Source organism: Equus quagga, chromosome 17 (genome assembly GCF_021613505.1).
Source record: "Equus quagga isolate Etosha38 chromosome 17, UCLA_HA_Equagga_1.0, whole genome shotgun sequence".
Classification (NCBI taxonomy): Eukaryota; Metazoa; Chordata; class Mammalia; order Perissodactyla; family Equidae; genus Equus; species Equus quagga.
The window spans coordinates 35,498,223-35,522,142 of NC_060283.1; the positions used below are offsets into that span (position 1 = coordinate 35,498,223).

The 23,920-nt window shown below is 49.9% G+C and overlaps 1 protein-coding gene across 20 annotated transcripts in view; it reads right to left on the reverse strand.

The window, feature by feature from the left end:
* Positions 1-2,103, reverse strand: part of LRRFIP1 (LRR binding FLII interacting protein 1) — a 141,749-nt gene extending 139,646 nt beyond the window's left edge. For 14 of the 20 annotated variants that reach the window (XM_046643483.1, XM_046643481.1, XM_046643480.1 and 11 more), the window contains exon 1: positions 3-140. In XM_046643483.1, coding sequence (XP_046499439.1) covers positions 3-92 — 90 coding nt within the window. In that variant the 5' untranslated portion in view covers positions 93-140. Of the gene's footprint in view, positions 1-2; positions 1,063-2,017 lie in introns of those variants that run through there. The other 6 variants (XR_006885771.1, XM_046643489.1, XM_046643488.1 and 3 more) reach the window with 6 other exon arrangements.
* Between the last annotated feature and the right edge of the window lie 21,817 nt (positions 2,104-23,920).

Genomic DNA, 23,920 nt, shown 5'->3' on the forward strand with positions numbered 1-23,920 from the left:
ACCTCGCGCGCGATCTGGTTGAGCGCATCGTCCTCCGCCGTCAGGCGCTCCCGGGTGGGGAGCCGCTTGCGCCCCGAGCCCTGGGTGCCCATGGCCGCCCGCCGCCGCCGCCGCTCGCGCCCCTCTCGGCCCGGCCCCGCCTGCTCCGCCCCTCCCTCCGCCGCGGCGTCATGGCGTCAGCGGGCGCGGGCCGGGGACGCGGGGGGGACAGGGGCTGGGGCCCGGGGACACGCCGCGGGGGGCACAGGGACACCAGGGCGCCGGGGACCCGCGGGGACGCCAGGGGTCGGGGACTTGGGGGGCACAGAGACGCCGGGGGGACCATGAGCATGGAGACCGCAGGAGATTTGGGATGGCTGGGGGGTCGGGAGCGCGGGGATGCGGGGAGGATGGGGATGGGAGCGCGGCTGGGGACAGGGGCCGAGGGACGGCGGAGGGTTCAGAGGCGCCGAGAGGCCCAGGGCGGGAGATGCCTGGGTCGGCGGAGGCCGGGGGACACTGGAGGCTGGACCCCGCTGGTAACCTGGACCGGCTACCCCAGGGCGATGGGTACCGGTGGAGCCCAGACCTTCGCGGGGGCCGCGGGAAGGCCCTCAGGGATTGGGTTGCAGAGATGGGTTTACGTGGAGGGCTGACTGCAAGGACGTGATTCAGACCCGTGCCCCCACCCAGTTGGGGTGGAGGAGTCACAGATGGGGGGACATCTAGGCTCTGGGGTCAAGCCGATGGGCATTCAGATGCGGCTGGGTGACCGCTACGAAGCGTGTGACCTTGGTCAGCCTCCTGAGCCTTACAGCACGTCCAGAATCATCGTGTTGGTGTAGGCATTTCCTTCTTCACATGCGTGTTCTCTGTGACTTGTCACTTCACTCCTGTGTCCCCAGTTTCTAGGAAATGGCCTGACACATTGGCTGCTCTCCATAAATAGTCATTGAAAAAGAAATGAATTTACCTGAGCTTTGCCTTCCACACTCTGAAGGTGGATTTAAAAATAAATTGGAGAATCAGATTTACAAAGCTGTTGCCTTCTTGTCCAGGGCGATGACTCCCAGAGACTGTTAGCTGTCGATATTAGAGAAGAGGAAAGTCAGTGGCAGAAGCTCTGGGTCCAAAAGTTATTGGTGCGTTTGGTGCATGGGGAAAGAGGCCTTTAACGTGGCTGGGGAAGAATGGAAGGGAGGGGCTGTACTTGAAGTCACCTGTGATTTTTTTTCCCTAGAGAGGAGGAGAGTTGACATTTTGGTATATTTCTTTTTTTAAAAAAACATTTTTTAAAGATTGGCACCTGGGCTAACAACTGTTGCCAATCTTTTTTTTTTTTTTTCCCTGCTTTATCTCCCCCCCCCCCCCCCCCCCCCCCCTGCCCCCCGCACACAGTTGCATATCCTAGTTGCAGGTCCTTCTAGTTGTGGGTCATTTGGTATATTTCTAACCAAGTGATGTGACCAGGTTGGTTTGGTTCGTAGGTAGTAATCTGAAAGCTGGATGGAGGAGGAAACAGCCAGGGGACCCTGCGGTGGCGGGGAAAAGTTGGAGGTTTGTTGCAAGGAAAAGACAGTGAGGGGAGTGACACAGGAGAGAGGATCCGGTGCCATTGCTCAGGACACCCGAGAAGATTTCAGTGGGGTGGGTGAACAGGGCAGGCGTATTAAGCCTCTGACCTTCTTCATGACTGTGTTCTCAGAGTTTGCGTACACCTGGCACACTGTAGGCACTGAGGAACTCTCTGTTGATTGAATCTCCTACGCCTTATTACACCACTTAGGACTCCAGACACCTCAGGTGACATAATCCTGATTGGAGGAAACCATCTCTTGCTCTGCCCTCAGCCTTGCTGGAGGTGGCTTACCACTCCCCTAGCCCATGCTGCATTGTGATGACTCTGTGTCTTTGCTCAGGCTGGTTCCCATCATTTGACTCCTTCATCCACCCACATCTGCTAGCTGGCAGGTGCTGTGCTGGAGGCTGGCATAACTGTAAAGGACACAGACGCAGACGCTGCTCTCTTACAACTTACTTGAGATGCGTGGAACTCCTCATCCACAGCCACGTCCAAGCTCCAACATCTCCTTTCTGGAAGAAGGCATCTGAGCTTCTCCAGGCTGCCCCTTTTGTCCTCACTGTTCTTCATCAGAATTTTGAACCACTTTTTATTCTAGCACTTAACTTTTTCCATGATGATCTGTTGACGTGAGGAGGGCAGGAACGGACCGTGTCTTGCTCATCTTTCACCCTCACTGGGAATTGAATGTGCCGCTGCTCCAATCATAATGACGGCGTATGGCTGAATGGGGGAATGAGTCCAGTTCCTGACCCTCCTCCTCACTGTCCCAGCTGGGTTTTGTCCAGAGACGGAGACTTACCACCTCAAGGGCTGGCCAGAGGTGTTTCTGAATAGATCCAGTCCCTAGACAGTGTTGTCCAACACTGGGGTGAATTCCATCTCATGTCTCTCCCCCATCATCTGCCATCTCCTGGGAAAGAGCCACTTCTCAGAAATCATCAGAGCCAAAATTGCCGGTCCTCAGATGGGTCCATGATGTCATGACCTCCTGGTGCTCCCTCCTGCTCTGGCAATGTGCTTTCAGACTGGCTGCTTCTCACTGTAGAATCAGTTCTTGCCTTTAAATGAAATACTATTACCTGCTTTGTTAGGGTGGGGGGCAGTCCACACAGAAATATTTCAGGGCTTGACACACAGGCAATTGATAAATGGCCCCTCCAGCTCTTGTCCCCAAAGGCCTGGGTCTGGAATGAATGGTGGGCAGCAGCTCCTGTTGGGGCATGGGGGGAGAGAGGCAGGGACATTAGGCAGTGTTGTGGGTCTCCTCTGTTCTTGGGGTGCTCCTTGGAGGGAGACAGAAACCTACAAGACTCCATCCATCAGGCTGAACTTGGGGTCACCAAGAAACTGTAGCTTTCTTTCCACCCTGGACCCTTGGGGGCTCCTGCAGGGTAGTCCATGAGCCTGTTTCTACCTAGAAGACTGTGCTTCTCCATGATTACCCCTAGCATGACCTGACCCCCTCCCGCATAGCCCTTTTCCTGTTCCAGATAATTATACCACCCGTGAGGGGTTATTTCAGAGCAGGAGATAGAGAAAATGCATCACAGGTCTGATGTTCAGGGTGAGGGAATCAACACTTTCATCTCCAAGCCTGGTACCAAAGCCCCTCACAAAGATTCAGATGCCACCCTCAGGAAGGGTCCAGGAGGAAGTGGAGGCAGCCAGGACAACCTTGAGCAAGGGCACCACACATTGGGCTGCATGTGCAATTTCCATCCCCAGCACAGTTCCCCTTTGTTGGGGACCTCATTAGGGAAGCCTGTGGGCTGGCTGGGGAAAGAAGTTAATGAGCATCACTGGAGGAGGCATCCAGTCCGCAGGGTGACTCAGACCTTCTCTGACGGGGCCCTCTGAAGGGTGGTCACATGGGCTATGAGAGTGACTCATTGAGAAAGCCTTCCGCCTGGTTCTGCTCCAAATGTCCCTCATTCGTCTTCCAGCCTTGCTCTTCCAATGAATAGAGGGTGGGAAGCACTAACTCGGATTACAGCTGGAGAAAAGCTGGGGGGAATTAAAGCCCCTCACAGGGCTGGCTCCAAAGACAGTGGGTAGAACGCGGAATGGAAATCATGCCCAGAAGAGGGACTGGTTGAGGTCAGGATCTGTACCAAGCTGGGGAGATTAATGGTTTGTCTCCAATTGCCTGGGGAGTTTGTCAGGTTCCTCTTTCAGTAGCTCATACACAGTACATCTAAAGTAGACAGTTGGACTGATCCCCCGCCGCAACCTAGTTTTGCCATTCAAAATACTTCTTTTCTCCCAGCACACCACCATTTCCAATTACTTTTTCGTGTCTCTTAGAGTTAAAACTTTGGAGTCGTCTTAGACGCATCTCTCTCCTCTAAGCCTAAATTTATCTTTTCCTTCAACTCTGTCTGAGCGTTTCTATCACCCTCCTGCATGTTTGCTGACACCACAATGGTCTATACTTGGTTCACCTTAAGACATCTGTGCATTACTTGCAGTAAATTGCCTCTGGACTTGGGGGTCTCCAGAGTGGGGTGCATGGGACAATCCATTGGGGTGCACAAAGAACCTACTAGAACTTCCATGAATATGCATTTTAAAGTAAAAATAAGAATGTTATAAAAGAAATACTAATATTAGATATATAATCTCACTTTAAGTGGTCACATGTCATGTGACAATGTTACACAAGGTATTCCCAGGGGCCAGTAGTGGCATTCTCTCCCTTTAGAACATTTTCAGAATATTTTGATGTATTTGCACAAACAAGGTTAAATGGATTTATAGATTACATAATCTAGTTTAACTAAAACTCCAAGAGCAGACAAACGATTTCAAAGAATTCAAAAGATTCTTGAAAAGATAATTCCCCCAAACCACCAAACAAGAAAATGAGAGATGTGTTTCTTACTTCAAAGAGAAGCTCTTCACTGGCCTCAATAAAAGGTTGTTAGATATGGTAAGAACAGTTAGCAATCATCAAAACAATTTGAAACACGAATTTACATTTCCTATCATTAGTGATTAACCTCATTTTAAGTGGATATTGTGCCTTGATAGATTAACTGATGATGATAGCTTACGAACATAATTTATACGTAAATAAATATATAAATATTTGGAGAGTATTTAAAAATTTTTAGTGATTGAGTCCATGATAAAAAAAAAAGTCTGGATTCTAGACCAGTGATTCTTAAATTTAGGGGGATTGTGAAGTTCTTTGAGAATCTGATGAAAGCAGGATTCCTCTTCCAGGAAAAAAAAAGAGAGACATACAAACAGGAAATTTGAGCACAATTTTAAAGGGTGATGCTTTGAAATTCATCCATGGGCCATTTGATTCCCATTCTATACTGTCCCCATTCAAGTCTTTCTACCTACCAAAGCCAGAATAATCTTCCAAAATATACTTTCATCAAGTCGCACACTGCAAACTTCAGGACGCCTCCATAGTGGCGATTGTAGCAGTTCTGGAGAGCAATAGGTGTGAAATGTGTCACTGGTAATTCGTGACTAGCGAGACCTAAAATGCTGAAGTCTGTGAAATTATATGCTATAAGTGTTATCACCATAATAATTTCATCCTCCTTCGGTGCTACTCGGTGGCAAGAATTTTGCACAAGCAAGGTGCCTTGGTAGGAGGATGTCATACTCAGGATAATTACATGCCGTGTGTGTCTCCAGGGAGAAAAGCTAAGGGTGGCTGTCCTCCTGCACACAGTGCCAGCTCCATGGCCAACCCCTTCAAGCGGCTCTCTCAGGAGAGCATTCCTGAGATCCGGGGCCAAGATTGCCTTTTCATCCCCAGGAGAGCCTTGTTCAGGGTCCTGGACCCATGGTTGCTTAGAAAATGTTTGTAGCTTGACTGAATAAAGAGCCCTTTCCTAAGATGCTCTACATAATAGGATGTGGAGACTGATTTTCTTTTTATTCGCAGAAGAGAAGTGCTGCAAATACTTATTGACTAGCAATGGAATCCATTTTCTCCTTGCATGAGATTCAGTAACTCTTAATTCAATTGGTTTTAAAAACAAGTGTCAGAGGACTTTTAGCTTCTAGCAATGGAGATGAAGCTTATATCAAACTAAGCTTCCTGCCAATAACAACTATAAACCTCAAACAAAATATGAAAAATAGCCATTTGCAGGCACTGGAGAATAATCAAAGGCAGATACAGACTGGAGTGGATACAACCTTTGAAGTAAGGGAAGTAAAAGTGGTGATGTCTGCTTCCCCAGAGGACATTCTCCAGTCTTCAAGGCGCACTAGGACTCGGACTCAAGACTTTTGGGACCAAGGGGTTAGATGTTAGGGTCTGGGGCTGCAAGTACAGCGGGAAATTTAGTGAGGAAATCCCACAAAAGGAGGATGCATAGAGCACTGAGCCTTAGGATCTGCATACTAACTTATCCAGTATCCATGGCTGAGTCCTGAATGATGTATATGTGGGGTGAGACTCCAAGAAACCAAGAGCTGGAAGCCTGAAAGAGTGGAGTAGAGATTTCAGTAGCTGCATAGTGCTGGGGAGATAAAGTTAGGAATTCAAGTCCAATCAAGTTAGAGGAGCTTGGCAAACACCTTGAGTCTTTCACTGAAAACCCAGAAGGACCAAGCCTTAACAGTAAGATCACATTTGAGGACTAAAGGCATTGATGAGAAAATCAAAGTAGACACACCATATCAAAGCCTAGAACCAGGTCTCAACAAATCAAGGTGATATGCAGGATCAAAGTAATTTAACTCTCTGCTAGAACCAAATTTAACACTCTCCAAAAGAAGATAATAGAATCGAGTCTCTGAAATGTATTGCCCATGATGTCCAGTATACAATAAAGAATTACTAGACATAAGAAGAATCAAGAAAATGAGACTCATAGTCAAGAGGAAAAATAATCAACTGGAAGATTCCCAGGTGACCCCAATGTTGAAATTAGCAGATGAAAAGTATAAAATAAACTGTGAGAATGAGGGAAGTAACAGGTGAAGAAATAGGGAATTTCAGGAGAGATTTGAGAAGTCTAAAAAGTGAACTAAATGGAAACTGTAGAACAGAAAAGTACAATATTTGCAATTAAAAATTTACTGATAGTATTAACAGCAGATTGGATAATGTAGAAGAAAAGATCAGTGAACTTGAGGAATGGTCAATAAAATTACCCAAATGAAGGGGAGGGAGGAAAAACATTAAAATAAAAAAACAAAGATTCCAAAGGGATTCAGGCTACCACAGTGGTCCACTGATTTTTGACAAGGCACCAAGATAATTCAATGGAGAAAGGAAAGTCATTTTTTATAGTATATGGAGCTGGAACAAGTGGATATCTATAGAGAAAATAAAGTTTGATCTTTACCTCATACCATTAACAATAATTAAATCCTAATAGATTTTAGACTTAAAAGTGAAAACTGTAAAATTTCTAGAAGACCATGCAGGAGACTATCTTTGAGACCTTGGAGCAGGCAAGGTGCTCAACACCCTTATTATGAGGGATATGCAAAACAAAACTAAGATAAGATACCACGTCACACCCATTGGAATGTTTACAATTGGGGAGACTGACAAGACCAAATGTGGGCGAGGATGTTGACGCAGTGGAACGCTCCTCCACTGCTGGTGGGAGTGTAAAATTGTGCAGCCACTGTGGAATGCTGTTGGGAGTTTCTTAAAAGCATAACCTATCTTGTGATCCAGTCACTCAACTCCTAGGTATTTACCCAGGAGAAATGAGAACATATCTATAAAAAGACATATACAAGAATGTTCATAATAGCCCAAAGCTAAAAGCAACCCAATGTCATCAACAGGTGAGTAGATAAGCAAAGTGCAATTCTAGATGTAATACTATGAGGCAATAAAAACAAACCCTTTAGACAGGCAACAGCTCAGATGAATCTCCAAAACCTTATGTTGAGTGAAGGAAGCCAGGCACGAAAACATGTATACCAAATGATTCCATCTATGTGAAAATCTAGAACAGTCAACACTGAGCTATGGTGATAGAAATCAGAATAGTGGTTGCCTTTGAAGGTGAGCAGGTTGATTACAAAGTGGCATAAGGAAACTTTTTGGGGGTGATGGAAATGTTCCATATCTTCAGTGAGTTGGGTGCTACTTGGACCAACCATCCCAGTTTATCCAAGGGGCTTCCTGAGATGTGGGACTTTCAGTTTTAAAACAGGGATAGTCCCAGGAAAACTGGAACCAGTCGGTAACCTACATTACTTGCATGTACACATTTGTTAAAACTCAAATAATTTTTGTATGCACATCTACATGCATGTATAAGTGCGTGCACACTTAAAATGTGTGTATCCTATCATGTGCAAATTATACTTCAATAAAAAAAAGAGTATTGGGGCCAGTCAGGTGGTGTAGTGGTTAAGTTCGTGCACTCTGCTTCTGTGGCCAAGGGTTCACGGGTTTGGATCCTGGGCGCAGACCTACACACCGCTCATCAAGCCATGCTGTGGTGGCATCCCACATACAAAATAGAGGAATATTGACACAGATGTTAGCTCAGCAACAATCTTCCTCAAGCAAAAAGAGGAAGATTGGCAACAGATGTTAGCTCAGGGCCAACCTTCTTCACCAAAAAAAAAAAAAAAAAAATAGAGTATTAAAACAAATGACGGTGGGAAAACAACTAAACCAATGTAAACATAAGCAAGCAATGGAAGAGAGCATTTGCCCTTTAGGCATCAAATTAAACTCATGGCTTTAATGTAACGACTTTTGAAAGGACCATAACTTAAGAGGCTGCCTAACACATCACTTACTACACTTCACTTCCTCCGCGATGTGGAGACGCTGGATAAACAGATGCTCTGACGGGATATTTGGTGTTCAGCATATTTGACACCCATCTGCTGGGAGAGTTTAGGAGGTTGGAGTAGTTCCATCTATTTCCCTCTACCGTCTGCTGTGAGCTCTCAGATACCCACGGCGCACTGTTTTCCTGCAGAAGGGCCACGGGGAACTTCGGGACGTGAAGATAAGCAGGAGATTCGCCCACAGTCCAGGCCGACTCATTGTGCCTGTTGTGAAAGGCATCATGAAGCTGACTTCTTTTATTCTTTGTGCCACTTAATCACATTTCCTGTGGTCCTTTCTCCCTGTATGCTTTTCTACACTCGTGGTCCTTGAGCATCGCTAACCTGGAGGGCAGAGCCAGGGTCTTCTGGGCTCTGATTGGGTTTGCCCTGTTCTCCATCCGGTACCATGCACACGGGTGATCTTAAGTCATAGGCTGGTTCCTTTGCGGTCTTTAGCAGTTCACACACATCCGTACATCCGGTGAGGCACTTTGCATAGCAAGTCACTGTGCATCTCCACTCCTGACATGTACCAGTCGGCCAAGGCAGCCACCCCTTGAGGAATCACTGTATTTAAGAGCGAAACACCATCCTTATCAATCACTCAACCCCAATCCTCCAAAGCAGAAATTGAGCGCAGCTGTCTCAGATCTTTTTCATTATTATGGGAAGATGCTTGCCGCATTTTTGGCAGTGGCTTTTGAAAGCACTCTGTGTTCTCAATTTGCCAGTTTTTAAATAGCACACACATTTCACCAAGTTTTTATTCTGCTGAATAATGCTCTGAAGACTTTCTCGTAAAAACACCCCTGGGACCTTCTCTATGTTAAGACGGCACCGAGAATTGAAAACATTCTGCAGGCGCCTGAGCTCTGCCTAGTTTAACTCTCAGCCATAGCAGTGCTCCAGGGATCTGGGCCAAGACTGAGCACTGGATGCCAGCATGCAACCTATTTTAGGAGCATAATAGAAAAGTAATTTGCCACTCACTCTTTTGCATCCTGTGCTCAAGTTGAATTCTTTATATCCGCATCCCCAGACAAAGAATGGCTTATAAAATTTGCTACAAGCAGTTTAGAAAACTCAGCTTGGCACTCAAGCAGAACAAAGATTATATGGTTTTTTTCCCTAGGAAACATTTTCTTCCTCAGAGTAAAATGTAGTCACAAGGCAAGATAGGATCGTTGGAACCATCAAAGGAAATAACAGCCCTGTGAAGTGCCGGGCAGAGTCCAGCACACTGTAAATGCACCACAGGGCACCTGCTGTATGCAGTGTGTGGCAGAAGAGAGACGAGGATGAGCGAGACCCACTTCCTGTCTTCAGTGGGTCTCCAGGTGGCAAAGGGAGTGATGAGTCAAGGACATAACCGCTCCGCTCCAGCGGAGCATCTTGCTGGGAAAATCAGGAAGGAACACTTACTTTCTGCATGGAAATGATTTATTCCCACAGGAAGAAGCTGTAGCAGAGGAGAGCCCAGGCAGGGAAGCCAGGAACCACAGCCTGACCTTTATATGGGCCTCTGGGCCCACAATTCCAATTCCTTAAGGGCCAGGTGTTAAAGCGGGAAGGGTATTGGAACATTTTGGCACCCCAAAATAGCCCTTTTGGCATGAGGATTATTGGGAGAAACAGCAAACACAGGAAAAGCTCAGAAAACAGAGCAGAAGTTGCCCTTTTATAAGGGAAATTTACCTGTATAAAGGATGTCTCCATATGAAGGGTATCTCCTTACTGTACCAGGATGAGAAGAGGCTTGTAAGTCACAGGAACTCTTACAGTGCAGAAGGCACCACTTAAGTCTGCGGAGCAGCCTTACCCTTGTTCACCGAGCTTTTCCTGGGAACCTCCCATCACTGGCTCCCCCACCTTTCTGTCTTTTGTCTTTAGCTGAAGATGGTATTTAAGCTGGTGGCTTAGGCCACCTGGGGAGTTACTCAGTTTTCCCTGGGTCTCCCAGGTAGACAGGAGGTAGGCGTTAATAAACTTCTGTTTGCTTTTCTCTTGTTGCTCTATTATTACAGGGGTCTCAGCTAAGAACTCGGAAGGGTAGAGGGAAAATTATTTTTTCTCCCCTACAACCATCTCTGTCCTCTCCAGGAACCCTAGTCCTGTCACTCTAAGGAGGGGACTCAGGATCCTTGTTCAGTGCCAGACATTAGCTCTTGACCAAAGCCGCTGGCTGTCCTGGTGGGACAAGAATAAGACACTGCCCCCAAGGAGAAGGAGGGCCTCTGGCCTTGGGGAGGAGAGCAGGGGTGGGATGGGTCAGGGCAGATCCCAGGAAGGAGGGATGGGCCTCCAGAACAAGCCCAGATAAGGGACAAAGACCTGTTGGTGCCCGGCTGAGAGCGGAGAACAAAGAATGGAACATCCTGGCCGCACATCCGTGGGTATGCTTGCGTGCACACTCGTGTTGCATGCTCCTGTGTGCGTGCGTGTGCGCGTGTAGGGTCCATCATTAACTTTCTGCTTCCCAATCTTGGGCAAGACCTTGCTTTTGTCTTTCTGAGTGGTTGACAAATGGATTGTGGGGAAAACCATCAAAATGCAGTATACTCAAATTATCTCAGTTCCTAAAGGAAAAGTGTCATTCATTCATTCATTCATTCCTTCACAGAGCCTTTTAATTCTGTGCTTCAGGTGGGAAGCCTGACTTTTTTGTTATTGTGTTTTCATTTACCCACCACTCCTCTGGGAACAAGGGCGAGCGGCGTCCTCCTTTGGCAGAGTCTAAGGTTAAGTGGTCTTGTCGGGCATACATGGAAGACCCGTTTTCTTCCTCTCGATTATAGCATTTCTTGTGGTTATTATGGCTTCCACAGCTGCCGTCCTGGCATAAAGAATCTTCTGCTGGGGAATCTTACCCAAGCCTCTGCTCCCGGTTCTTCCTCCGGGGAAGGCATCTTCCACATCCTGTGTGTTCTGGGCGGGATAACCAACAACTCAGGCCACAGTCCTTAGGGAGAAGAATCCTTCACAGCAAACCTGGAGAGGAACGGAGACAAATGGAAGGAGATGAGATATCTGCCTTCACTTGCCTGACTTTGAAATCAGCATTTCTTCCAGTGCGTCCCCTGCATTTCTGGGTGTGGGGTGTGGGCGCCGAGTGCTTCTCATGGTTCTAACTCCCAGGGTCTTACCCGTGTACTGTCATTGCAACATTTATTGTATCTCCAGTGTGAATAATTTAATGTTTATATTTTTATTTAACTTGATTATACGATTATTTAACTTTGTGAAGTTTTCTTTGGCCTGCTCAATACACAGTAAGCTCCCTGAGGGCATTTCTACATGGCCCCATTGATTTCTGGCAAGTTTCTGCGGGCATGATAAGGTTTTTGATAAATACTTAATGAGGGATAGGTAAATTTTGAGATCTATTGTGCAAGACAAATGATGTGCCCTCTCCATGCTGTGTTGGTCAGACTGCTCCTGGGAGTTTGGTCTAGTTCTGGGAGTAAATTTAAGTGGGACACCGACAAAGTGTCCAGAAGGGCAGCTGCAGGGGTTAGGTGACGTGAGGAAGCTGAGCAGAGTGGACCATTAGGCTTATGGGGGCCGGGTGGCACACATGGGTGCAGGTCGCCAATGCAGTGGGAGGAAGGACTCTCTCAGCGTTAGCCCCTAAGGGACGAATGGGACACCTGGGCAGGCACAGAGAGCCTGTGGAAGGGACAGCTGTCAGAGAGAGCCTGGAGGAGGGGATGATATCTGGTCGGGAGATTTCCCCTTTCGTGCATTTCCTGACCACTAGTTCCAGGGCATCTAACAGGTGGTTCATGAAAATCCGTCTAGGCTCCAGTAGATTTGGGAAATGCTGGTTTAAACAGAGTGGAACAGGTTGCACCACTGTGGACTTCTTGGGGTCTTCCATATGCAAATGTGCATTGACTCTCCAAGAAGGGGTTGCCGGGAATGGTCATCCCCAGTGCATCTGGCCCTAGAATCCTTGTCCTGGAAACACATCACACAGGTCTAGAATTCACAGAGCCTGGTTAGGAGATAACAAAATGCAGGGTCTGCCTGACAAGACGTTGGCCGAGGGTCCTTCCAGTTGTAAGAGTGACTCAGCCACTGAACTGCGTGCCCTACTTGGAGCTTCCTGTGGCTGTCTTAGTCTGTTTAGGCTGCTATAACAGAATACTATAGACTGGGGGGTTTATAAACAACGGAAACATTTCTCACAGTTTGGGGGCTGGGAAGTCCAAGGTTAAGGCACTGGCAGATTTGGTGTCTGGTGGAAGCCCACTTCCTGGTTCACAGATGGCATCTTGCTGTGTCCTGACATGGCGGAGGGGGTGACAGAGCTCTCTGGGGTCTCCTTTATAAGGGCACTAATCCCATTCATGAGGCTCTACCATTATGACCTATTCACCCCAAAGGCCCCACCTCCTAATACCATCACCTTGGGGGTTAGGTTTCAACATGTGAATTTTGCAGGAACGCAAACATTCAGTCTACAACAGCGGCTTTCTGAGCAGCCATAGGCATCTTCCCTCTCCGGAATTAGAATGCATTTTAGGTACATTTGCTCTGATAAGTTGAAACAATGTAAGACCAGATTGGTTGTGGTGTTCTAGAGTTTGTAAGCCATGCATGGCCGTTTAATGATACTTAGTAAGGTAACAGCCATCCCTCTGCAAGGTAGCTGGCCTGCTCCTGAGGACTCCTTTCTGCTCAGAGTTTCTTCCTTCCCCCGACCCCCATCCACCTCCTCCAGCTTCTCAACAGTTGACGGGCCATGGTGACGGTACGTGAATTAGGGATGGAGGTGGAGTGACTGACAACCAGGTAGGGCTAGTCCCTTGTCAATACGAGACCTGTGGGCTGCTGTGAGCACAGAGCAGCAGACAAGAGATGCAGAGATGCAGAGAGGACCTCCTGGGGGGGTGACAGCTCTTCACTGACTGGTTCCAGGCCCGCTGCCCTTGGCTTTCACGAGCAACCTCAGTCGATGTCTAATAAAATCCTTTTTGCTCCAGTTAGCTTGACTTGGTTTTGGTAACTTGCAGCCAAAAGAATGTTTTCAAAATACGCTGTTGATTGTGGCTACTCCGGGCTCTGTGCTTGGTCTTGTGCACGCTGATCTTCTAGTACTCGTGACCTCCCGTGGCATAGGCCCAGCTTTATTCATCTTTTACAGATGGAGGAACTGAGGCTCAGGGAGGTCAGTGACCTGCCCCGGGTCACACAAAAAACAAAGGGCAGAGCGAGCTCCAAACCCAAGTCTGTCAGATGCCAAGGCAATCCCCCGAGCCTCTCTCTGTCCTTGCCTACCTGCACTTGCCCCTCTGCAGTCAGGGAGGGTGAGGCAGGGGTCAGGTGGGTCCTAGATCGGCATCTACAGGAAGCGGGTGTTGGGGGTTCCACTGCTAGGGTGCGAGGTGAGAGCCCCATTGCTCCAAGGGGTCCCCCAGACCCTATCCTATTGGCAGAGGGGGTGGAGGGAGCTGGGAGGCAGCGAGGAGCCTGCACAGTGGGTGGGTGGGGAGATGATCCCCAGGAGAGGGCCCCCCCTGGTGCCTGGTGCTTCCCTCACCCTTGGGGCTTTGTGGCACCAGCTCAGCCCTCTCCTTCCCCGGCTGCAGCTTCCCTAGCCCCTGCCCAGCCAGCAGGGGCAAGGCCCCACAGTGTCTGTTCTTCAGCTGTAAGGAGGGCTGGGTGTTTCACTGTCGGGGGATTCTGGCCACACAGCAGATCTCATGGGAGCTGGACTGAAGCGAGTCAGCACCTGCTTCAGTTCTGGGGACCAAACGATAATCCGCCACCTCTCTAGAGTGGCATTGCTGTCACAACTCCACTGTCCTTTTGCTCCTTCTTTCTGTCTGCCTTCTTGGTTTCTGCTCTTGTGGCCAAATGCTTAACCAGAGAATGTAATTGTCCTAGTTAGTCATTTGGAACAAACAAGTGGCATAGCGAGAGTGCATTTGTGTTACAACCACTGTCTCTGTTGGGTAAACTTTGTGCACAGCATCCGTCAGCTGGGGTCTGGGGGGTGGGGGGAGTCTAACTGGGGCCAGCATCATCAGCCTGTGACCTGTGCTGTCACGTGGGGCCGTGCTCAGAGGACCCCAGGCTTGGTCTGATGTTCTGTGTTGGCCTATTATCCTCCCAAAGGGCGCGGATTTGGTTAAGTTCTGTATTAGTTTCTTGGAGCTGATTTAACAAATGACCACAGAACGGGTGGTTTAAAAACGACAGAAATTTATCATCTCACAGTTGTGGAGGCCTGGAAATCAAGGTGTTGGCAGCGCTGGCTCCTTCTGGCAGCGCTGAGGGAGAATCTGTTCTGTGCCCCTCTCCAGCTTCTGGTGGTTGCGGGCAACCCTTGGCGTTCCTTGGACACCAATTTTGGGGAACCCTCTTCAACCCAGTACAAGCGCCTAGAGTCTAAAGGCATGCTCTTGGTTCAGGAACCCCCAGAGGCCCAAGCCTGGGGCAAACGCCCAATCTGCTTTTCATGCGGGAGACAGCTCTACACAAAAGCACGTTGGCTGACTGTCTCATGAATATTATGACCCAAGGTGTTATGGGTTGAATTGTGTCCCTTCCAGAATTCGTATTTTGGAGTCCTAAGCCCCAGCGTCTCAGTATGTGACCGTATTTGGAGATAGGGTCTTTACAGAGGTAATCAAGTTAGAGTGAGCTTGTTACGGTGGGTCCTAATCCAATGTGACAGGTTAGGGTTAGGGTTAGGGCTAGGGGTTGGGTTAGGGCTAGGGTTTGGGTTAGGGCTAGGGCTAGGGTTAGGGCTAGGGTTACGGTTAGGGTTAGGGTTAGGGCCATGGCTAGGGTTAGGGTTAGTCTTAGGCTGAGGGTGAGCGTGTCTGTGAGGGTGAGGGTAAGGGTTAGTGTTAGGTTTCGACTTCGGGTTAGGGCTAGGGTTTTGGTTAGGGTGAGGGTGAGGCTCCGGGTTTCAGTTATGGTTAGGGGCCTCTGTAGGTTTAGTGTTAGGGCTTATGAAAAGACGAAGTAGGGACACAGACACACCCTCTCAGGGAGAACTCCCTGTCAATTTGGAAGCAGAGGTGCAACTGATGCTCTCTGAACCAAACATCGCCAAAGATTGCAGCAAACCACCAGAAGCAGGAGAGTGGCCTCCCCCAGATTCTCCTTCACAGCCTCGGAAGGAACTAGCCCTGCTGATACCTGGATCTTGGACTTGCAGCCTCCAGAAGAGTGAGGCAACAAATTTGCCTTCTTGAAGCCACCTAGTCCATGGTGTTTGTTTCAGCAGCACTGGTAAACTAATACACAAGGGTTGGGAGGGGGAAAGCCCTCTTTCTCCACTGTTTATGGGAGCGGGCTTTTCCACGTGCCTGGATCTTCCTTTGGTCCTGCCTGGCTCCCTCTGAACGGTGAACATCTTGGTTGAGTCCCCTCTCCTCTCCCCCACACTTACCCTGGGGAGAACGCGAGCACAGCAGCCTGCGGCCTCTTCCTTTGGTTGCTCCACCCAAGGCTCTCAGGAGTGGAAGGTGGCCCCTCCAAGGAGCCTCCAGGTTTGGGGGGGGGGGGGGGGTGCTGGAGTGGGTCTCTTCCGGAGCCTCTTTCTTAGGGAGGTCAATCAAGGAATCGCAACAAAGGCTGAGGAACCACGAAAAAGGAAAAGGAAGGGAAACCTAACAGCCTGGGCTCAGATGCCCCTCAGATTTAAGTATCTCGGGTCCCTGATGTTTATTTGAACCGAGCTGAATTCCGGCCAGCTCCCCCGACCTTCCTGTGCTCTCGGCTTTGAGTTTGCACAAGGGCTCCTTGTGTGTGCCATGGTGGGCTGGGCACAAGGGTGAGTCACTGTACTGTCAGATGAAGTATAGCTAGAAGCCACTGCTGAACTAAAGGACTGAGTCATTTCCTCGAATCTCCCCTCTGGGTTCTAGGTGCTTTCGGAGTGTGAGACCACAGCTGAGTCAAAGGCTGCATTGTTCTCTAGCTCGTTGATACATAGTTGCAGCTTGCCCTTGAGCATGTTCACATGTAGTGGCAGTTTGCCCCCCAGAAAACTCTGCTGCTGGACTTTCTCAGTAGCAGTTTCTGGAAGTGTCTCTGCTCCTTTGCCAAACGGTGGGTATTGAGATTCTTTGCTGATCTGATCTCCGTGTTGTTGAATTAGCATCTGTATACACTGGTGAGGTCAGGGATTTTTGCTTGTGCTTACTGCACATTTATGGTTCATTTTTAGTGAATTGCCTGGTTGTGAGCTTTGTTCATTTTTCCAAGGATGGGTCAGCATTTTTGTAGATGAAAGATTTTTTGCGGGGGGGGGGGGGGGGGGAGGTTAGCCCTGGGCTAACATCTGCTGCCAATCCTCCTCTTTTTTTGCTAAGGAAGACTGGCCCTGAGCTAACATCCATGCCCGTCTTCCTCTACTTTATATGTGGGACGACTGCCACACCATGGCTTGATAAGCGGTGCATAGGTCTGCAACCAGGATCTGAACAAGTGAACCTCGAGCCACTGAAGTGGAGCCTGCGAACTTAACCACTGTGCCACCGGGCCGGCCCCTATAGATGAAAGATTTTAAAGCAACATCTATAATGCAGTTATTTCCTCCAGGTTTTGCATGTATTGTGGTTTCGTGCGTGCGGTTTTTATTGTTAGACAGGTGGACTTAGTGTGCAGGTAGGCATTATTTCCCTTTATGGTTTGGCTTCTGCATTTGAGTGTTTGGTGTAGTGGTTAAGAAAGATGTGGATTTGAATCCTGGTTCAACAGCTGCATAACGTTGGGGGATGCGCTTAATCTCTCGGAGCCCCAAATTTTCTCACTGATAAAATGGGGACATCCATATCTACCTGCCCCTGGTTGTTGTGAAGACCCATCGTTGTGATTTATATAAACACTGAGCACGGTGCCTAGGAAGCACTTAGTAAACAATATCTTTCCTATTCCCTTATTTTAAGTCAACAAGTGTAGTTGCAGCTCATCAGCTACCCTTTATGTACCTTGAGAAATAGAAGAAAATTTCAAGACCCAGGTCCTGTCCTTGAAGGAAAAGAAAAGAGGAAAACTAACTTGTCAGGGAGCTTGCTCTGGAGCGAGGTGACCAGCGATGCTGGAAGGAAGTGTTAGAGTAGGTTGTTGGAGGAATTAATCAGATGAAGGTCCCAAGAACCATTAAGACGTTGCCCAAGTAAATGATGCAGCAGAGGTGGGGGCCCAGGTCTGTCTGATCCCAAACCCTGTGCATCTCCAGTTGCATTCTGTTGCTGATGATTTTGGAGAGAAAAGGCACACTTTGGTATGTGACTGCTCTTTCTTAGCTTGAATACTGCAGTTCCCGAGGGCTTTTATGCCAGTAGGGGACAGTGGCGTGCAGCTGCATGTCAGCCAAGTCTAATCCAAGGAAGCTGGGGGATGAGAGCTCCCCAGATGGAGAGTGACCCGGAGGAGAGACCCTGGGGGTAGTTGGCCAAGGTCAAGCTGGTCAAGATAGGTGGTCAAGGCCAGTGACAACAGCCAAGGCTAGGAGGACCAGGAGTGTACTATGCGTAAGGCAGGTTAGCCCAGTAGATTTGGAAATAGGCTTTGGGACCAGGTCAGAGGACAGTGGTCAGGCCTCAGGTCGTGCAAGGTCTGTGAGTGCCAGACCCAGGACTCCAGCAACAATGAGCTTTGGAAAGACTGAAGTTCTTCTGAAACATTACTGCTTAAATGATGATGACGCATGCCAGACTATTTTCCTTTATTGTTGTTAATTTTCACAATAACCTTAAAAACTAAGTAATAATATCTTCTCTTTAACAAAGGGGAAACTGAGGTTGAGAGATGAGATCGCCTGACCAAGGTCATGGCCAGGAAGTGTTGGACCTTGGGTTCAACCTGTCTGACCTCTGACCCAGGCTCTTTATCCTGGAGCTGGCTGCCTCTTTGCAGGGTCAGAGGGTAGATGAGAAATAATCCCCAAGGGATGAAAGATAAGCAGATGGTCTGGCTGGATTGGGGAGGGAAAAGGGAGAGCAAATCTCCATTCCTGAAAAACGTGCTTTTACCATCGGAACTTTTCAACCTTTCTGGGGACTTGGAGTGAACTGAAGCCAGAGTAAGGGAAGAGGACCTTTGGCATGTGACTCCCTTCCAAACACTGGCGGTAGAGGAGGTGGAGAGAAGTGGACGGCTTTGGGAAATCTGCCAAGGAACAATGGGGAGGACGTGGCGGTGGGTTGAGTGCAGGCATTGGGGATGAGGATGACTCCCAGTATTCTGACCTGGGTCGTTGGGTGAGTCTTTTCCTGGAAGGAGGAAGCTTGGGGGATGAGCACATCTGGGCAGGAAGAGCCAGCGTGTGGTTTGTAGCATGTTGAATCTGAAGCCTCGATGGGACGACTTAGTGGAGACGTCAAGTGGCCTGGCTGATCGTGCAGGGTCCATGTTATTGCTGCTCCATCTGCTTGTCCATGCCCCTGACGAGCTGTTCCCATCCCTGCTCATGCTGGGGGGTGACCATAGCCTCCAGTCCTGCCATCTCTGTCCCTTCTGCTGCTGCCTCTTGTAGGGTGAGCTCCAGTTGTGGGGGGGGGGGGGATAACCCACTGCTCTGTGCTCACTGTCCTCCCATAGATGGATGAAGGTGAGTCAGAGCGGAAAGGGACCAGTGTTGGATGTTAGGGAACCATCCTGGAGTAAGCAGTCAGCCCTGTAACCATGGGAGATGAGATGGAGGGTTCTAGCTGCCTGTCCATCAGGGTGAGGAATTGTCCCCAGAGCTGCAGCTGTTGCTAGAGCACGGATCAGTCTGCAACTCAGAGGCTAGTCCTGATCTCCAACATGGGAGTGAACACAAACCCGTCACTTATTTCAGAAGACTTACGGATCAGAGAGTAAAATGTACCGTGTAGGAGCCTGTGTATGGGGGCAACCCCCTACTTATAAATAGATGTTGAACCTATACCAACCCCAGGGCCCCACATGGCCCGAGCGTGGCTTGGTTTTACCTTTAAAGAAACACAACCCAACAGCTAAAGGTAATTTAAAAAGTAATTCGTCGCTGTCGTAGGTTGTGCTCAAAGCATTTATTTATAAGTGGTGAACTTCAAAGTTAAAGCATGTTATCCCGCTAGACCAGAAGTGAGGTCTAGGTTCTCAGGCCAGGCTCCAACAGGCCATGCTGTGTAGATAGATTGTTATCAGTTTTATCAGGCATCTTAATGAAATGGTAACTCACACTGAGTTAAATTCAGTTGGGTTAGGCGCAGTGTCAACTGCATGATGTTTAGTCTCTGATCTGGGAACATATCCAGCTCCTTCATTTATGGGATCTCCCTGTCTCTCCAACCACACTGTGCACCAACAGCTTCTTCTTGGCTGCGAGGGGCCTGGTGCACTTGGGGGGGGGGGGCGTGGTTTGCTTTGGGAGGCTGGACCCAGCACAGAGGCCGCTGCGGCCCTGGAAGTGGGCTTGGGGCTACTTGGGCAGGGAATTCTGAGGTCTCAGGGTCTGGGAGTGTGATCTAGAAATGGGAGGTGGGCTGTGAACTGCTCACCCGTGAGAGGGACATGGCGGGAAGCTGGCCAGCAGAGCGCCCTCTGGGGTGTGGCTCACAGGATGGGGCTGCGGATGAAATCAGACCCCCCCAAGTCAAAGCTTAGCACGGAGCCTGGCACACAGTAGGTACTCAATAAAAGGTAGCTACTTTGCTTTTGCTATATTTCTAGTCTTGATGGAATTGGTTGAGACCTCTCCACCCTCACATTCTGGGCTCCCCTTGCAGACTCCACCCTCGCTGACAGTGTCCCCAAGTGCTCCCACAACATGCTGATCCAGGCCCCCACAGGGTACTCATACTGCTTCTGGGGCTCAGAATGCCCTGTTCGTCTTGGCTGTTGGGCAAGTTTCTTGTCCATCTGTCTGTCTGTCCGCGGGCCAACATTTCCTCCTGGGAGGAGCCTCGCTGACCCTCCCCTTCCATCTGGCCACGTGAGCTGCCTCTTCTGTACGTGTCCTCTGCCCTGTTAGGACCTGCACGGCCCTGGGCCGGCCCCCAGCGCCTCGGCAGGACTTTGCTCCCCCGTGATCTGCCCAGCCTGGCGGGTTTCCATGCACCAAACGGATTGTTGAGCTGAGGAATTTAGCTCAGTGTTCAGAAACCCCTGCTGGAATTTTCCATTGAGATAAGCAAGGGTGAAGGTTTCGAGGGCTGGCGACCATCCTGCTTATCTCAAAGGCCTTAGGAGATAAGAACATTCTGGAAGATCTGCACCTCAGATAACCATCATGCTCTGAGTTTGCTCCTTAACGACCACTCTGTAAGGAAGCCCCAAGGAGGAAGAGGGGTACCTCTTCCCCACAGATCCCCAGGGCGAGGTCACCAGCCACGTCTACCACAAAGGAGATGCATTAACAATCTGAGCCACACTGGGGGTCTCTTCACACAGGGCCAGGGGCCGTGGGTCTGGGCGGGCGGTTGACCATGTCTGCTACAAGCCCTGATAACTGCTTTGAAAATCTCAGAGCTGTTTATGCAGCAGTCGGGGAGGTGTTCACCAAGCGACCCCAGGAGGCAGATGAGAGGAAAGTTGCAAAAGGCCGGTGTCGGTGGAAAGGAACCCACGGGAACGAGTTGCCTCAGGGAGCAGAGTCCTCCGTCACTGTGGACATTTGAGCGGAAGCTGAAGAATCAGTTGGCAGGGGTGTTGCAGAGATTCTGCAGACCCTGGGTGGGTGCTCAGACCTGATAATCCCCAGGGGCCCTTCTGGCTCCGAAATTCAGTAATTTTGCTTTTCTTTCCAAAGGGGAACCTGTGCACATCAGTGTGCATGTCTGGATGTGCAGCCTGATGGAGTGGCGTGGCGGAAATTCTCCCTGTTAATGCTAATACAGGAAAGTTGATAAAATGCCAAGAGAGAAAGTTAAAAGTTGGTATACCTACATAAAAATAACACTAATTATGGTCACCTAAGTAAATTGCTTATGTAATGTTTTTGCCTAATTTCCACCGCAAGCAATGATGATCCTGGTGTGCCTCTTCCCACGTCTCGGTGGGGTTGTGGTCCCAATGTCTGTATTCTAAGACTCCATCCTCCCGCCAGGAGGGTGGTTTGTGCCTGAGCCCTGACTCCACGCATCCGCAGGGTATTCATCCTCTGATTTAAATGTGAGGGCGCCAGGGCCCCCCTCATGGTACATGGCTCTTGGTGGTAGGTGGTATCACAGAGGCCAGAGGTGAAGGGAGGTTTGGGGCCACCTGGCCCAACCCCCTTACATTGGAGGTGAGGGAGCAGATGTCCGGAAGGGGAATGACTTGCCGAGGCCCCTGTGGGAGGATCCTGCAGGTTGCAGGGAAAAGACCCACCCAGATTACGGGCTGTGTTGTGCAACCCCAGGACCAGAGAAGTGATCAGCCCCCAGGCACTGCTGAGTGTCTGAGTTCCAGCCTCTCACGGTGCCCCTGGTGTTGACGAGGTGGGAAGGGGTCAGGCTGTTTGGGGTGGTTCCTCGCCATCCGCCAGTGGGGTGCTGATAGGCAATTTCCCTTTGTATCACCTGGGCGGGGCGTGCTCTCCCTGTGCGTGCCTCAGCTCAGGCACTAGGGTAGGCAGAATTCTAGGTGGCCTCCAAGATTCCCATCCCCTGTTGTCCACACCCTGTATAATTCCTCCCCTTGAATGTGCCCAGGGCTGTGGATACGATGGACGATGGACTATGGACGTCACTCCTGAGATTGGGTTACTTTATATGGCAAAAGGCAGAAGGGGTTTCTGCAGATGTAACTAAGGTCCCGCATCAGTTGATTACGAGATAATGAAAAGGGGGATGGTGTCTGGTGGGCCTGACCTAATCAGGCGAGCCCAGGAAAAGAGAGTCCAGAAATCAGGGCTCTGCTGCTGGCTTTGGAAAAGCAAGTAGCCATGTGTGAGAGGCTCTGTGAGGGGACCACATGACAAGGAACTGCAGGTGGCCTCTAAGAGCTGAGAGTGGACCTGGCTGACAGCCAGCAGGAAACAGAACCTCAGTCCTACAACAACAAGGAGCTGAATTCTGCCAAAACCACATGAGCTTGGAGTACATGTCAGTCTCCAGAAAGGATGGAGCCTGGCTGACACCTTGACTTCAGCCTGTGAGACCCTGAGAGCAGACGACCCAGTAAGTTATACCCACACTCCTGACCCACAGAGACTGAGACGATAAACGTGTGTTGTTGTAAGTCTCTGTGTTTGTGGACTTTTGTCACACACAGGTGGATACCTACACAAGCCCTGAGCCCCTGTCCACTCAGGGGTTGCTGGAGGTGCTGTGTTGGTCCCCCTCGGGGGCTGTGGTAGGAGTGCTGTAAACTTAGGGCTCTTTCCTCTGAGCTCCTGGAGCAGCATGCCCTCACCTTGGTGCAGTCCTGAGGGTTCTGGGGCCACAAGTCCCAGAATTCTTAATGTAGTTTTATTTCATATTAATTATCTAGACCTTCTGCAGGAGCCCTCTTCCACTGGGAAATTGAGGGGAGTGGGGTGTGGATCCTAAACTTCAGTCCGTCCCTGTGAACTTGCTGTCCTGCAGTGATGGACAGGACTCAGGGAAGTGTCCTGGCTTTCAGACGCCTTCGTCTTCCTGCTCCTGCTCCTCTCTGAGATGGATGCTGGAGACCTGGGTGGGGAGTGTGGCTGGTGACCTCATGGCACTGTGAGGAGGGGATGTTTGAGACTGGCTTCCCCTTTGGAGTATCCAGAAGAGCTCACACTGAAGAGCCCAGTAGGGACCTGGCACAGATGTCCCCTCCAACATAAGACCCTAATAAGCCTCAGGGTCTGTGGAAACCACAGGGATAACTGAGCTTGTCTCCCAGCCGCCTGGGGGGGGCGGGAGCCCCCACTGAAGTCAAGGTGAGTTATGAGAACATAAAGGAGGCTAGCTTCTTGTGCACTGACTCTGCGGACTGACGTTCATGGCCCATGAATTTCTACCTTCCTCGGCAACCGGCCAACGCCCCTCCCCAGCATGCTTGGAGACTCCAAAAATCTTATCTTGAAGAGGCTATTTCGTTGCCACTGAGCCAGGAAATTCCTTGACCAGAGTTGCGTGAGGAATCAGGGAGGCCCAGGAGGAGGTCCGCTTCCCTCAGTCCTGCACCCGGACCCTCCCACACCTGAGGAAGCGAGGAGGCACACAGTCGGGTTGGAGGGTGACAAAGCTGGGAGAGAGCCTTAGCGAAACACAGCCCCTAGACCCCAGGTGGCATCCAGCCAGGATCCAGTCGTCTGACCCTGGACCAGCCCAACCCAGCCTGTGCCTGGTGCAGATGCAGGGCCCCGCGAGAGCTGGCTCCCAGCTGCCCCTGGAAGGAATGCATTCATTTGACGGAAATACTTCCTTCTCTTCTGGGCTGTTAGTTTCAAGGGCAGCAAAGATCCATAGAGCTCCCAGGAAGGAGCAAGGGAAATCTTTGGCATTGAAATGAGACCTGTGACAAAGCTGAGAAACCCAGCAGGAGCTGTGGGACAGCAACCACTGGACAGGAGAGTACTTCCGGCCGGGTGCCCAGGTGCTCCTGGAGCACCGCTTCACAGTCCTTCCTGCTCTGCCCCAGGGGACCACGTGACCACCGTGCACCATGCACCTTGCCCTGAGACCTGGTGGG